The 15,728-nt window shown below is 44.4% G+C and overlaps 1 protein-coding gene across 1 annotated transcript; it reads left to right on the plus strand.

Annotated features, from left to right (window-relative positions):
- The first annotated feature begins 1,275 nt into the window (after positions 1-1,275).
- Lmod2 (leiomodin 2) lies at positions 1,276-9,532 on the plus strand. The gene is made up of 3 exons (XM_021638785.2): positions 1,276-1,641; positions 7,305-8,657; positions 9,125-9,532. The coding sequence occupies exons 1-3, from the start codon at positions 1,369-1,371 to the stop codon at positions 9,149-9,151; spliced, it is 1,653 nt and encodes a 550-aa protein (XP_021494460.1). The 5' UTR covers positions 1,276-1,368; the 3' UTR covers positions 9,152-9,532.
- The last annotated feature ends 6,196 nt before the right edge of the window (positions 9,533-15,728 follow it).

Raw genomic sequence — 15,728 nt, forward strand, 5'->3', positions numbered from 1 at the left:
GAACCACCATTTTGTTCTCACTAAAATGACTGTGACCAGGAAAATGAATAGTAGCAGGGGGTTGTAAGGAAACTGGACACTCTCCACTCCTGGGAATGTAGGAGGTGAGCCACTGTAGAAAATGGTGTTGCAGCCTCATTAAACGTGAGTGTAGCTTATAGCCCAAAAGCAGCAAAAGCCACGAGAACTCAAGGACTCTCAGGTAAGCACATGAAGCAGCTTCATCCAAAGCCCAAGCCTAGAAATAACCCAGAGAGTCACCAGCAGCTGGTTGCATACATGTGCACGTGTGTCTGTGTATTTATTTCTACACTCATATATCACTACAGCTTTAGACATCCGCATTCTAAAATTAGTGTGAAATCCTACAACCTGTAAATAGTATAACACCTTCACAAGAATGAATGCATATGTGTAATTAAAAATTAGTGTCTTTCTGATTTTCAGCCCCAATACTACCTGGGTTAAAATTAGAGGCCTTCTACTTCTTGGCTTCTTTTTTCTAGGCTAGTTACACAACCTTTCAGGGGTCTGTGCTTGTCAGAGTTGGGCAATGATACTACTCCTCATAAGATTGTGGGATTAAGTGATATGAAATATGCAGAGTGCTTGGCATTGGACTGTCACAGCGACGGTCTTATTAAATTGGAATAATGAAGTTTGTACTCACACATAGGAAGGAGGCAGCCATTTGGTGACATGGCAATCTCCATTGCCCAAATCTGTAAACCAGGGTCAAACTGTTAGTCTGAAGTACATACAGCAAGGGCCTCATATGACATATACAGCAAAGCATAATAAATTACAGAATCCTGTCTTGTAGTTCCTGTCCCCATCGCACCACCCAGGATATGTTTATAGAGGAACCACACTAACTGCCCATAGGACATGGTGATGCTGTTTCTCAACCCCTAAGTTCACAGTGAAAGAGGCCGCTCGTTAATCTCGGTGTCTGTGTGGCAAGACATCTTCAAAACAAAGTTTATCCTCCGTTGTTTGAACACAAAGTAAGGAGAACCATGTCGCCTCCTATCTGAAACACTCGGCCTGTCCTCAGCAGCTATCAGGCTCGGCTAAATATGGCTCTGGCCGCTGAGAGAATAATCCCTGTTGGTTCTGAGACCTCCATCCACCACCGATGGGACATTCTTTGTGTTCAAATGTCTAGCTGACGTCTGATGCCTAAAACAGCCCATGCTTTCACCCTCTCCACATTGTCACAGCCCTGCATCACCACTCTTAAAAGGCTCCCGAGGCCACTCCTCACAGCAGCTGCCGACCAGCCTGACGCTTGCCTCCCTGTCTGCCTCTGCTTGCCTTGAATGCCTGGTTCTCCAAGCTCTTGGGGTGTCTGACGTGGCCGGGACTATGTCTACGTTTGGCTACCGAAGGGGACTTAGTAAATATGAATCTATCGATGAGGATGAACTCCTGGCCTCCCTCTCAGCTGAGGAGCTGAAGGAGCTTGAGAGGGAGCTGGAAGACATTGAACCCGACCGAACCCTTCCAGTGGGGCTAAGGCAAAAGAGTCTGACAGAGAAAACCCCCACGGGGAACTTCAGCAGGGAGGCGCTGATGGCATACTGGGAAAAGGAGTCCCAAAAACTTTTGGAGAAGGAACGGCTGGGGGAATGTGGAAAGGTAGGCTTCAAGAACTGTGCCTGTCTGCACCTATCATTCTGATCCCCAACCCCACTCCAATGCCCGACACCCCTCTTTTCTGTAGCTTTCAATTTTCATCTCATAACTCAGTTGTATTCATTACTGAAATATTTTCCAGGCCAAAAATGGTCTCACCAATTTTGTAAGTAAAACAAATCTTGGTGAGGTTTTTTCCTTCCTTCTTTCTTTCTTTCTTTCTTTCTTTCTTTCTTTCTTTCTTTCTTTCTTTCTTTCTTCCTTTCTTTCTTTCTCTTTCTTTCTCTCTCTCTCTCTCTCTCTCTTTCCCTCTCTCTCTCTCTTTCTTTTATTAAGATGGGAACCTGGAGCAGAAAACGTTTCACAACTAGAGTACGGGTTTGGATGAGTCACCAAATACTCAAACTGATATTGCATTGCATGTTTCTGATAAAAATTTTTTCAGCTAAATATATTTAGTTCCTGTTTCTTTGACAGCAATAATGGCAGCAGTAAAATTAGTTTTATTTTTTCAAGGCTTCAGTAAGGATGTGGGAATGGAATCAAGAGCCTTTGTTCTTTGTACTCTTCTGTCCTTAAGTTGTTAGTTTGTACAGACAAACATTTCTTCAGGGTTCTCTTTCCATATATCGATTGAGGGGGTTCAATTTCTTGTTTCTTTTTTATGAATCAAGATTCCCCACTTCTTTGAGATTTTAACAAGTTCTAGAGTTTCACCAAAGAAAATGCACATGTCCACACAGGATTCTACATGATGAAACCCACCAAAGATGCAGATTAAGCCCACAGGTGCAGATCCATCTCTGAGAATCTTCCTACTTCTCCTTGGGATTCTGAGACAAGGAAACACACTTGTATTGGACAACTCAGGCTAGGAAGCCCTGAGTGCTGCCCAGGGAAGAGCCATTTTGAATTCCCCAAATGAGTTATTACTGAAAGGAAGTTCAGAAGACTTTTCTTGGGGAAAGTCATTACAGTATAATGTTAGTAGAGGAAAGAAACCCTGACTTCATGCGAGGAAACAGGCCAGGAACAACCATTTATTTAAAAGCCTATGTGCTCCACTGAAATCACTTATAATTGAAAAGGCTCATGGTGGCCAGCTTTCTACCATACTGATGTGGGAGCTGTGGAGAACTTGGTGATAGCTGCTCTGTTCACATTTGAAGCAAGATATGTATGAGCTTTGCCCTTGTTAGTCATCTTGGAAAGGGCCACTGGGACCAAGCCAGGATCTTTCAAGGCCACTATGGCTACAATAGCAAGGAACAGGGGGAGACAGCAGAGGGGGTACCAGTCAAGATTTGAACTAGCCACTTCTTCCCCAACCATGACTTAAGAGTTGGTTTGCTTGGTTTCCTTATTTGTTTTTGATTTTTGGTTTGGAATGGAAGTGAGAGTCAACAGTCTGATGAAATAGGATGACATCTTATCATATTCACTAAAGAATTTCCTTCATAATAAGAACACAACTGTCTGTAAGAAGCCAGGACATAGAGACACCTACAACAATAACAGGACAAAGGCATTTTAATGTCATGATGTTATGACAGAGAGAGAACTAAAGGGCAAAGCCTGTTGTCAGCTGTCACTGACCCTCATCTCCCGCTGCCAAAGGTTTTGCTGATCCTGCCAATGGCTTATCGGTCCTTAGAGCGGCTGCCTTCTTTACCGACTTTGATTCCTTTCTCATCTGGCTCACTTTTCTCCCACTTCACTGTCCCAGCCAGCTGTCTCTGGGGTCACAAGGGTACTGAAAAGAAGCGGCTGACTGAGGGAGTAGATCCAGGCCAACCAGCAGGAAAAACTTCCAAGCAGCTGAGGAGAGAGGGGGCAGGTCTCAGTGACAATGGCTCAAAGAGGGTCCGTGAGGAGGAGTTGGGGTCTGGGCGGCGGAAGGGACCAGGCCTTGTGAATGTTTTGAAATATTCTGTGTAGCACCTTGTGAGTGACAGCCTTTTTTTCCAGTCCATCAAGGGTGACACAAATGTGTACTACATCAGCTCTAGGCACCCTGGACACGAAACAGTCCAGTTCTCCTCACTAGAGTAGCTGCTGGGTTTAAGGCACAGGTGCCAATGACTTTCCTCACATTGTCTCTTCTCGTCTTACTCTTCTTCACTTGAGAGCTGAGACTGGGAGAAATTAAGCAACTTATGTGAGGGTAGCAGCTTGTCACTCAAGTTGCAATTGAAATTAGAGACTCGGCGCGAAGGCTGTCTTCCAGACTGGTAGACTTGCCTGGCCAGCCCGACGAACGTCACCTGGTACTTCAGAAAGCACACACGCTAAGCCTCTTCAATACCTGTAGAGGAGAACTTGGGGTAGGGCCCAACCAGCTGTGGCCTCTCAACTCCCCACAGCGATTAGGGCATATGTTAACACCAGGACTGCAAGAATCACTCAATTTCTGGAGACCCAGAAAGGTTTAGTGATTTATGTGAAGTGAACCAGCTAATTATAGGGAGAACCAGGACAAGGGCTGACAGCCAAGCCTCTTGCTTCCTTATGGATGTGCTGATGTCATGGAGGTGATGGAAAAGGCTGTCAATGGCTATCTCCTCATTGTGGCTCTATTTACTCCCCACACTCAGCAGCATTTGCATTCTCTCTGCTCAGTCCCTCCCACCTCATCCTCCGTGCATATCTTTCCAACCCCATTTCCCAAAGGATCAGATCTAACTCCAGCACAGCAGATGAAGGAAGCATTGCCCACCCCCTCCAGTATAGGATGGATTCATAAAGGAGCAGGGATTGCTCTATGAATCATACTACCTTCCCCGTTGTCCTGCTATTTTTCTCCCATATGCTCCTCTCCTGGGGTGATCAATGATTCTCAGAGTGCCCTGGACTGCTTTAGAAAATTCCTGTATCCTGGTAAACCGCTTGGGCTCAGGCAAACATCCAGGATGATTGGTTACCTTGCCCTACCTGACCTTATCAGTATTTTCTTATAGATAGAGTCCTGACTATGAGATGGAGTTAATCAATGTCAACTTAGATCATCTACCGAATAAGCAATGTTTACTGAGCCTCTATAGCATGCTAAGAACTGTGCTAGGTGAAAAAAAACCATACAGACCGACAACCATTTTAACAGTCTGTTGAGGAAATGGGAAACAAAAGTTAAGGTGAGACAATAGCTTCCGGGAAGCCCCGACATCATCCCAGGGACAACTCAGGTAGTGTTGAAGTAGGACCCCAGGAAGAGGCATTTTTAGATATTAGCAACAGCTCACCTTGCTAGAGAGCTGACATGATTCTTAGATGTATTTTGAAGGGGAACAGCTTTTTCAAATAGAGCCTAAAGACCTTTAAGCATAAAGGAGATGAGGTTTCGTGGTTGCCTGAAAGGCAGCATACTCTCGATTTGGAGACAGGGCAGTGCACACCTGTAGGTAGCTGATGGGGTTCCACTTACAAGAACGTACATAAAACAAAGGGACTGGGGGTGGGGTTGTCAGAACTCCGTCCCACTGATGCCTTTATTTATTTATTTATTGCAGGGTGTTTTGTATTATTGACTTATGACTTTGTCCCTCTACCGATCTTTCAGAAGACAAACAGGCAGACAGACACAGAGACACAGACACGCACAGTCTCTCTCTCTCTCCTAATACATCAAGTAAATTGAGACTGGATAGGTCATCCCAGGAGAGGCTGACCCTTTCCCAGGCCATCACTTGGTGCCTGCCACTCCAAACAAGTGTGGCTAACTGGAGGCTAATTGTGACAGCAGCTGGGCAGAGAAACCTGGAGCCCAACACAGTGTTTTCCAAAGCTCCATCTATCTACATGCCACGGACAACAACGCCCCTTGAAGTTGAGAAAAAAAAAAAAAAGTACTTCAATGTAGAGGAAAGAATTCAGGCTGTGGGGGCAGTAGGGGCTATGGGGATTCTAAAAAAGATAAGAAGGACTCACAAGAGAGTAAAGAAAAATCAGACACATTCAGCACTTCTAACACCTTTTGTATTAAAAGATAAGATGGAAAAAACAGTCTTTTGGGAGAGTGTGCAGAGGTCCTAGTTGAACAGAAGTAGCAAAGCTAAATCAAATCCCATTTTTATTTGTTTGTTTTGTTTTCTGAGTTTTTTTGAGACAGGTTCTTTCTCTGTAGCCTTGGCTGTCCTTGATTTGCAGACCAGGCTGGCCTTGAACTTTCAGTTCCTCTGCCTCCCTAGAGTGCTGGGATTAAAGGAGTGTGTCACTACCACCCAGCTTCAAATCCCATTTACCTGAAAGCCTTTTACAATGGGTGCTAAGTAAGTTTAAAGCCTCGGGCTTGGCCAGCCCTCGTTTTGAGCTTTTCTGCTGCTGTCTGCTAACGCACACTGCTGGGGGACTTGGGGAGGCTACTGTTCTTCAGGATCTCAGGTTTTACCCTGCCCTGATCAGCAGTCATATGGGAGTGTGGAGTTTCCACATTCTTTTCTAGATGCCATGACACAACAGACAAAGGCCAGAGCAGCAAACTGCATCTGCTTCTGTACGCAGAGAGAAAACAGGACAGAGGGCACTTGGCGTGGTCACATCTGCAATTGACTAAAAACTCTTTTGCTCAGCCATGTCCCAGCCCTGGCTCTTCTGAGACAGAGTCTAAATTGCTTAGGCTGACTTCTGACTCACTCTCTATCCTAGACAAGCCTTGAACTCACTACCCTCTTTCTTCAACTCCCAATTAGCCAGGATAGTAAGTGTGTCCCAACAGGCCTGGTAAAATTTTGAGCATTAAGAAAAAGGAATTCAGCTGGGCACAGTGGCACACGCCTATAATCCCAGCACTTGGAGAGGCAGAGGCAGAGGCAGAGGCAGGTGGATCTTTGTGAGTTTGACGCAGTCTGGTTTACAAAGTGAGTCCAGGATGGCGAGGCTTCACAGAGAGAAACTCGTGTCTTGAAAAATCAAAAATCCAAAAGAAGAAACAAACAAACAAATAAATAAACAAAACGAATTCCCTACCATATTGTTGGCTTCTGTTGTACTTGCTTGGCATGAGGAAATGGAAAGGTTGGTGCACTGATTCCAGAGAGAGGCATAGCCTGGCAAGACTGGAACCAAATGAGTCAACTTAAACTTTCTTGTTTTATTTTGTTATTCATGATGGCACATGCAGCAAAGGATAACCTTGTGCAGTCAGTTCTCTCCTTTCACGTGGGACCCAGAGATCGAATTCCACTGCGCTTATGCCTTGACTACCTTTATCTGTTGATGGATCTTGCTAGGCCTAAAATGTTGAAGAATTTATCTGGCATTTTCTGAAGTTGAAGCTCTGACTTACGTGTTCAAACTAGAAAAATAATCCCATATTTTTTATTCAATAGATGCTGGCTATTTGGTAGAAGACAAATGTTTACAGAAAAGCTGTTACTGGTTATGCAACAAAATGGTGACCTTGGTCACTTGAACTAGATTCAGACAAGGACTTGCTAATTCTGCTCACTACAGACCTCTGTGGTACATTTGTTATTTTATTTGAGACAGGGTTTTTCTTTGTAGCCTTGGATGTCTTGGACTTGCTTTGTAGACCAGACTGGCCTCAAATTCACAGAGATCCACTTGCCTCTGCCTCCCTGAGTGCTGGGATTACAGGCTCATGTGTTACTTCTGTACACTGATAAATATGCTTCAAGTAGAAACCTTAACGATGTCACTACACTCCTTAGTTTGCAGAAGAAGACAAGGAAGAGAGTGAGGAAGAACTAATCTTCACTGAGAGCAACAGCGAAGTCTCTGAGGAGGTGTGTACAGAAGAGGAGGAAGAGGAGGGACAAGAGGAGTCTCAAGAGGAAGAAGAAGAGGACAGTGAGGAAGAGGAAACTACTGCTGAAGCCATAAAGCATATGAATGGCACTGTAAGCCACAATAGTGTTAATTCTGACAACTCGAAGCCAAAGACATTTAAAAGTCAAATAGAAAATATAAATTTAACCAATGGCAACAGTGGAGGGACACAGAGGAACACAGAGTCACCAGCTGCCATTCACCCTTGTGGAAATCCCACTGTTATTGAGGATGCTCTGGAAAAGATTAAAAGCAATGACCCTGACACCACAGAGGTTAATCTGAACAATATCGAGAACATCACCACGCAGACCCTCTCTCGGTTTGCAGAGGCTCTCAAGGAGAACACAGTGGTGAAGACATTCAGTCTGGCCAACACACGCGCTGACGATGCTGCGGCCATTGCCATTGCAGAAATGCTCAAGGTCAACGGGCATATCACCAGCGTGAACGTGGAGTCGAACTTCATCACCGGCAAGGGGATCCTGGCCATCATGCGAGCCCTGCAGCACAACACGGTGCTGACCGAGCTGCGCTTCCACAACCAGAGGCACATCATGGGGTCCCAAGTGGAGATGGAGATCGTCAAGCTGCTCAAGGAGAACACCACGCTGCTGCGGCTGGGCTACCATTTTGAGCTCCCAGGACCAAGAATGAGTATGACAAGTATTTTAACAAGGAATATGGATAAACAGAGGCAAAAACGCATGCAGGAGCAAAAACAGCAAGAGGGGTCTGATGCAGGTGCTACGCTAAGGACCAAAGTCTGGCAAAGAGGGACGCCTGGCTCTTCTCCATACCCATCGCCAAGACAATCTCCCTGGTCATCTCCCAAGGTCTCCAAGAAAGTCCACACCGGGAGGAGCAGACCCCAGTCTCCCGTGGCCCCGCCCCCGCCCCCGCCCCCTCCTCCCCTTCCTCCCCACCTGCTACCTCCTCCTCCTTCTCCCCCTGCTCCTCCTCTCCCAGAGAAAAAGCTCATCACCAGAAACATCGCAGAAGTCATTAAACAGCAGGAAAGCGCCCAGCGGGCTCTACAAAATGGACAGCGAAAGAAGAAAGGGAAAAAGGTGAAGAAACAGCCAAACAACATCCTCAAGGAGATAAAGAATTCTCTGAGGTCAGTGCAAGAGAAGAAAACGGAAGACAGCTCCCGGCCCTCTACCCCACAGAGATCGGCTCACGAGAACCTCATGGAAGCCATCCGCGGGAGCAGCATAAGACAGCTCCGGAGGGTAAGTCCCCCCAGATCCTAAGGTGAAATTTATCCCATGAGTCAGCCTCCACTGCCGGGTGCTCTCAAAGCCGCCTCTCCGAATTCCTGCCAATCTTTTAAACATTTGTGCTCGCGAGACCACGACAAGTGTGAACGTAGGGGGTGGGTGCCATGAGTGAGCGAATTAACACATTTCCATTCCGACCAGTACATTTGTGCCAACTTATTGTCTCAGCCAGGATCATTTTGCGATACTCCAACATATAAACATTCAAATTTCCTTTAAAAACAAAACAAAACACAACAGTATCATCTGCATTCTAAAAGGATTCACCACTTGTCAGAATGTTCACCACGAAACTGTAGGTGATTCACCTCCACACTTACAATGTAGATGCTACATCTACATTATTCTTGGGGAATACACGCCACGGTGGTGGCGTGAGGATGTCCTCTAACATGCTCGTCGCTTCGCTGTTTTTGTAGGTGGAAGTTCCTGATGCTCTGAGATAGAACAACCGGTAGAAGAGGACCCGGAACTGGTCGGTGGTGTGACCAGGTGCCCAATCCAGGTGCACTGGGAGCTGTTGCCAAACTGCCTTCTTTAATTTGAAATACTCCCCACCTTTAAAGATAGGGTCACTGTGGAATTCCAAAGGGAATTTTAAGAAGCAATCAGCATGTTTCTTCTGTAAATATGAAAATAAACTTCTTTTTTTTTTATGTCATGAGATTCATATGAGCAGAAGCTTCGGAACATCTCATCTCTGGCTCTCGATTACTGAGCTCAAATCACTTAAAGAAATGTATTTTTGTAATCCCAATAACCTTAGATTAAAGTTCTTTTCTTTTTTTTTTAAGAGAAACTAATATTTTTTGTGAGTTAATACATCGGCTGGGTATGTGTAATATTGCTAAATATTAAAATCATTACGTTCTCACACCAAAAGTGTTCATGCCCTTGGCATTTGCTTGCTTTCTTCATGCCCAAGAAATTCTGGCCAAATCTCTTCTAGAAGACAAAATTAAAGAACGTTCCAAAGCTTCGGGTAGTATGAAACAGGTTTGGGAAAGATTTCCATGTGGCCGTTTCCCCGGATTCACTGATCTGCAAGCCAGGTGGCAGCAGCGGCTGCTGTGTTTTCAGTCCAGTGGACAGCCAGAAGTGAATCTAATCATTACTAATCAACAAGTTCTGGAAAGGAGAATGTGGGATGTTCGCAAGTTCCATAGGTGGAAAACTGCTCAGGAAGTGATGGAGGATAAAGATGAGGGTGTCCTCCTGTGGCTGCTGAGGAACTTGCAGCAATCCCCTGGGCACTCCTGCTGACAAGGCTGGCCCAGTGAATCTCAGCTCTTCTTTTTTATCTTCCCGTCCCCTTGCTCTACTCCTAGCCTTTGGTTTCTCCCTTCCTGTCCTTCCCCCATCTCTCCATCTCTTCCTTTCGTTCCTCCCCCTTTTCTCCCTGTTTTTCCCTTGAATCATTTCTTTTCTTGCCCTCGGCAAATCTGAATGATGCCAACACCCACAAACCCACACTTGAGGCCCTAGGCTTGCTTGTTCACAGTTCCAACTCCAACCCATCTCTTCCCTTGCCGTTCAAGAGGCATCTGAATTCAGGTAAGAGAAACATGCTTGCCAGACCTCCTTCTCTCCGTTCTCCTGACCCTTTAGCTCAGGGGGTGTCGCCCCTGCCCTGCAAGTTCTCTGAGACATTTAGTCAGTAATGCTTTGCTTCATGGGCAGAGCTTTTCATTCTTTCCAATTGAGAGGATTGTGTTATGCTTTGAAACATCTCTAGGAATTCTCAGGATTTTTTTTTTCTGTTAACCCAGCTCTTACTATCCCAGAAGATGCCAGAGGCTATATGTTTAGTCAGTGCCTGGGACCCACACTAGGAGGCAATATATGAGGGTCGTTTTCTGAAATAAGGTATTTCATGTCCATTTCACAGCATTAAGAGGTGCTATTGCCACCTGATAAGCAGGAAGTGGAGCAGCAGAAGGTAGCGTGTGAAGCTGGGCACTGTTGACTGCGAAGCGGCGCTTGTGCACCGCTTGTGACTGCTCCCACCCAGATGCTGCCTCCCAATGGCCCTTACTCTCAGATACTCAGTGTCCACTGCTGTGTCCTGTGGTGGTGGCGTTTTCACTACTTTTAGCCTTTCCATTTGTGTGCAAAAATCACATTTTATTTGTGTTCCCGTGCACAAAAATTCAGAAGAGAATTCCAGACCTTTGCTTGCAGACAGGCTCTAGCACACCTACGGTAGGGAGGACTGACAGTGGTCCTGAGGAACCACTTAGTAAGACCACACAGGACTTCCTAAAGAAGGGGAATGGCTGATAGCGTGTTACCGGTTTGTGGAGGCTGGATATGCTTCTCTCCAGAAGCAAGTGTGTAAAAGACTCATTTCTTCTTTGCATTGCAAAAGGCTTCCTTGCTGGATCTTTGTGAACCTTAGGAGAGCACAGAATGACTCACAAGGCATGTCACAAAGGCAGAATACACATGGATCCTCATGGCTTACAAACGGTATATTACAAAGTTCAGAGAAAAGACAAGTGCGGTGCAGCCAGGTAGCCAGTGAGCACGCTAGTAACGAGAACAGCTGTAGAACATGCTCTGTCAGGATCTGGCACTGCAAAAAGGCAGAGCACCATGATAACCCCCACTCAACAGCCTGAACACTCAGAGCTGATGAGAAAACGAGTTCAGCTTCTATAAAAAGCAGTCAGCTCACTGAGGGCTGCCCAAGCCCAGAGGAAGTGTTTAGGTGCTGATTTATGTGTGCACACTGGTCTCTGAGAATACACCTCATCCTGAGTTTTAATTGGGCCCGAATCATGTCTCACTATGCTTCCCAGGCAGTGCTCCACGGTGAAAGCTTTTAGTAACTGTGTCAGCAAGATCTTGGCTTACCACCTGCCCTGAGATACTTACTATCAAGGAGTGAGGAGGCAACAGGAACACCCAGCCATGTCTACACTGAGATGCTTCAAAGACGGAAGTAAATCAGTATGTTCCTGTAAAGACTTCCTAAAAACTTCCTTTGTGACTAAGTCTTCCAGGTGCTGTGTGTGTGTGTGTGTGTGTGATAAGAGAGAGGGAGGGACACACAGAGAGAGAGAGATTCAGTAAACAATCTCTTCTGTAAGGGTCTTGAGGCAGACTTTTATTTCTGTTCAAGAAATGATTTAAAAGGTTAAAGATTACTGGACGGATTTTATTTCCATCAGTATTTTCTAAGCGCTTACTATGTATCCAGACATTATTCCAAACACTGGAGTTAGGAACCAAGGAGCTAGGACCTGTATTCCGGTGCCAGGTGGTGCTTACAGTATGCCTCACCCTTAGTACCCAATGGTTGTAAGCTGAGGTACTCTGCTTTATGCTAGGGGTATCGCTGAGCCAGAAACACCCTGTACATCAAAGCTGTGGGAATCCCAAGGACACCAACTCTTTCAGGAGGGTCAACTCCCTCTTTAATTGACAAGTTGTTCAAAAATAGGCATTGGGTGGCTTTTGTTGGTGAGTCATATTTTACCACAGACCCTTTATCTAAAGCGGACATGGATGAAGGAGAGCTTCTTAGACAGGATGACAATTTGAATTTTTTAATAAAGATGTTACCAGGCTTAAAACAAACAAACAAACAAACACAAACGACACAACCTAAAAGTCCAATGATGTGGGGTAACATTTCAGTTAGAGTGTGGTATAGTACATGGTCAGATATCAAGATTTAATGTTATTTATTGTGTAATAGGACAATTTGATGAAAAGTCAGTGTTTAAGTAAACTTTTCAGGGCTGGGGGATGGTTCAGTTGGGAATGTGATTTGGTACTCAGGAGCCTGCACAAAACCCCTGCTGTGGCCATCCCAGCACTGAGAGGGGGAACAGGAAGACTCTTGAGCCTTGCTGGCCAGCCGTACCAGTTGAACAGCAAGTCCCATGTCCCAGTCTGCTTCTAGGAAGACATCCACAACAGGCACGGGGATGCAGATGAAGGCCAGAGCAAAACCGGTCTGTCGCTGTTTGGGTTCAAGAGCAAACGGCTTTGAGCTCCCTGTAGCATCTTGGTTCCTCACAGTGGAGGTTAGCGTTAGAGAATGCTATGAAAAGGAAAGCAGCCAGCCAAGTCTCGGCACACTGTGTACCAGCGGAAAGCAAGCTAGTTGTGTTCAGCTCCCAAATTCAAAGCTGTTATGCTGGTTCAAAGAGATAATGGTTGAAATATGAGCATACAGAATTGGTCTCAGTCCAACTCAGGCTGCCTATGGACAGCCATTAAGTTCTCTCTCAAGAAAGTACCATTGGGGAGCAGCCAGGTGGCCCCTTCTCACCAACCCCAGTGTTCCCATGTGTGATGGTGGGCAGTGGTGGGGATACTGCTGGGAAGCTGTGCAGGCTCCACTAGTAGAGAAAGGCAAGTATTTACAACCATAAAGTGAAAATCTTGTCCCTGAGGTAAGCTACTGTAACCTCTAGAGCCTTATGTTTTGAGATCATTAAACAAATTTGCACCTAAGGCTGAGGCTTCTGTGCACTGCTTTTTGGACAATAAGTTCTTTCCCAACCGAAACAGTGCAATTAGCTGTAGAGTAATTACCCCCCGTAAACATTTGGCAACATAAAAATTATCGAGTCATATATTTAAATTTTTAAAAATTAGGCTCCCAATTGAGAAGCATTCCAATCCACTTTCCTCAGCGTAAGCGTAAGCCATCATTGGCATGAGTACTACATTTCTCTTCCTGAATGAAATCTGATGACCCATTACTCACTGTTATATAAACAGCAACAAATGGTCTAGAGTCTAGAGTCACTTTAGGTTACAATTTTGCAAGTTGTCCTTTGTAAATTTATCACAGAAGAATCCTCATTCGAAACCAGAAGATTCAACTAGAAGCCCAAACCTGTCCTTGACCTAGATAAAGAGTTGGAAAATAAATTACACTAAAAAGAGAAAAGTCAGAGGAAAACCACTTTGTTTATGCCTGTTTGTGACTGTCTTCTTGTAAGTTACTTTAGCCTTATACAGCTTCTGCTTTTCTGACACAGCCCCTGTTGAGGGGTGCTTAGCCTGCAGGCGATGGCGGACAGAATCAAGACGGTATCAACATTTCTTTTCTACATGCTGCCAAGAAGCCTGGCAACTCCTCACTCAGAACACCTGACTGCAATTTCAAGCTCTCAAAACCCAGGATGGATTAGTCACCTTCCTATAGAGAATGGCCCTAAAGAAAACTGCAAAAACAAAACAACAACAAAAACAAAACCCCAAAAAACAAACAAACCCCTACAACCCCCAAAAGAAATATAACAAACTAAAGTAAAATTACATAATTGCTGGTTAAAACAGATGAAACCAAACCTCTTTGTAAAAATTGACACTTAGTTGCTGAAGAAATATGAAATGAGTAAGAAAATTTTAAGATATACTGTCAAGGTTTACTTTAAATTCACAAGAAGGACCTTGAGGTAATTCCAAATAAATTCTTAAGTAATTCTTACACAACCACTTGTTAGGCATTTGGGATTACTCAAACATGACAGTTACCTAATCTGATATTTCAAATGGAAAAATGTTTTAACTGTGATAGAGGAGAGAATGTGTGCTAGAGATAGCCAAATCAAGAAAGAGTATTTAAAAGTAGTAATTAAAACGTAAACATTACATTCAGTCATATCTTCTGGGCCATTCTGACCTCGGGTTTGCGTATGAGGCTTTGGCTTAGCTGCATAGTTATAACATATTTTCCTTTCTATTGCATTTTGTTTTGTTCTGAAAACAGAACACGGCATTCCCCTCAGATCTTTCTATTTATAAAGCATGAAAAAAAGCAAAGCTTATACATCTAAAGGTACTGAAGTAACATTTTAATTTCTTACCCAGATCATTACTGATAGCTAATGTCACCTGTGCCAAGGTCATAAGGCGGTCAAGACCTGCCTTTGCATTACTATTTAACTTCTGAAAATTTCATTTATTAAAGCTAAAACCAGCATTTGCCACCTCAAGGATGTTAAGAGAACAAAGGTTATCTTTGTACATCTAATATTTAGTGTCAGTCAGCTGTTCTGACTTCACCAATTAATGTCTTTCTGTTCTTTCTTGATTATGAGCACACCTCCAATGCTGGGTCAAGTTAATTCACGAAATCACTAAAACCTGTTAAGAATCAGAAGCAATTTGAAAAAGGTTCCTCAGTAGGCTGGGTGTAGTGGTACAGGCCTTTAATCCCAGTTTTTGGGAGAGGCAGGAGGACCTCTTTGAGTACATAGGAGTTGCAGGGCAGTTACAAAGGGACCTAGTCTCAACAGAGCTTCCCCCTCTCCCAAAAACACAGAGAGAAGGTCCTCAGATGGATTAGTACTATATATGGCCATAGGAATTTTTTCTACTACCATAATCTTACAGAGTAGTGGTTCTCAAGTTGTCATGACCCCTTTGGAGGAGGGTCAAATGACCCTTTCACAGGGGCTGCACATCAAATAATTACGATTTGTGACAGTAGCAAAATTATAGTTACGAAGTAGCAACAAAATTTTATGGTTGGGCTTACCACAACATGAGGAACTATAATAAAGGGTCACAGCATCAGGAAGGTTAAGAACCGCTATTATAAAGGTTAGTTCATGGAGAGATTTCATTCTAGTGTTTATTTTCAGGATATAGTAACAGTAATTATTTTTAATGGCTTGTTTTACTGTAGGGCACTGGGATACTAACACATGTACTCAAGTGCATTTGTCTTTGGTTTAAAAGGTATTTCAGACCCCTGGAAACTTATGAAGACACACAGATACGGTAGAAAATGATTTCTCATGTCTATTTCTTTCCACTAAATTGACTAGTTCAGCATGTTATAAAAGGAGGAAAGGGAGAAATGGAATAGGAAGGACAGATGGGAGGGTAGTGTAGAGGGAGGAAGAATGGGGAGGGATAACACTAATGGCCTTTTGAGAAAGCCATATGGAAACCTACTGCTAGAGATGCTTCCTAACACATACACACGTACGTAACTTAAATGGAGGCTATAAAGGGGGGGGGCGGGGGGACAGTACCCTAAATCGACACCAT

This window comes from Meriones unguiculatus, chromosome 21 (assembly GCF_030254825.1).
Source record: "Meriones unguiculatus strain TT.TT164.6M chromosome 21, Bangor_MerUng_6.1, whole genome shotgun sequence".
Taxonomy (NCBI): Eukaryota; Metazoa; Chordata; class Mammalia; order Rodentia; family Muridae; genus Meriones; species Meriones unguiculatus.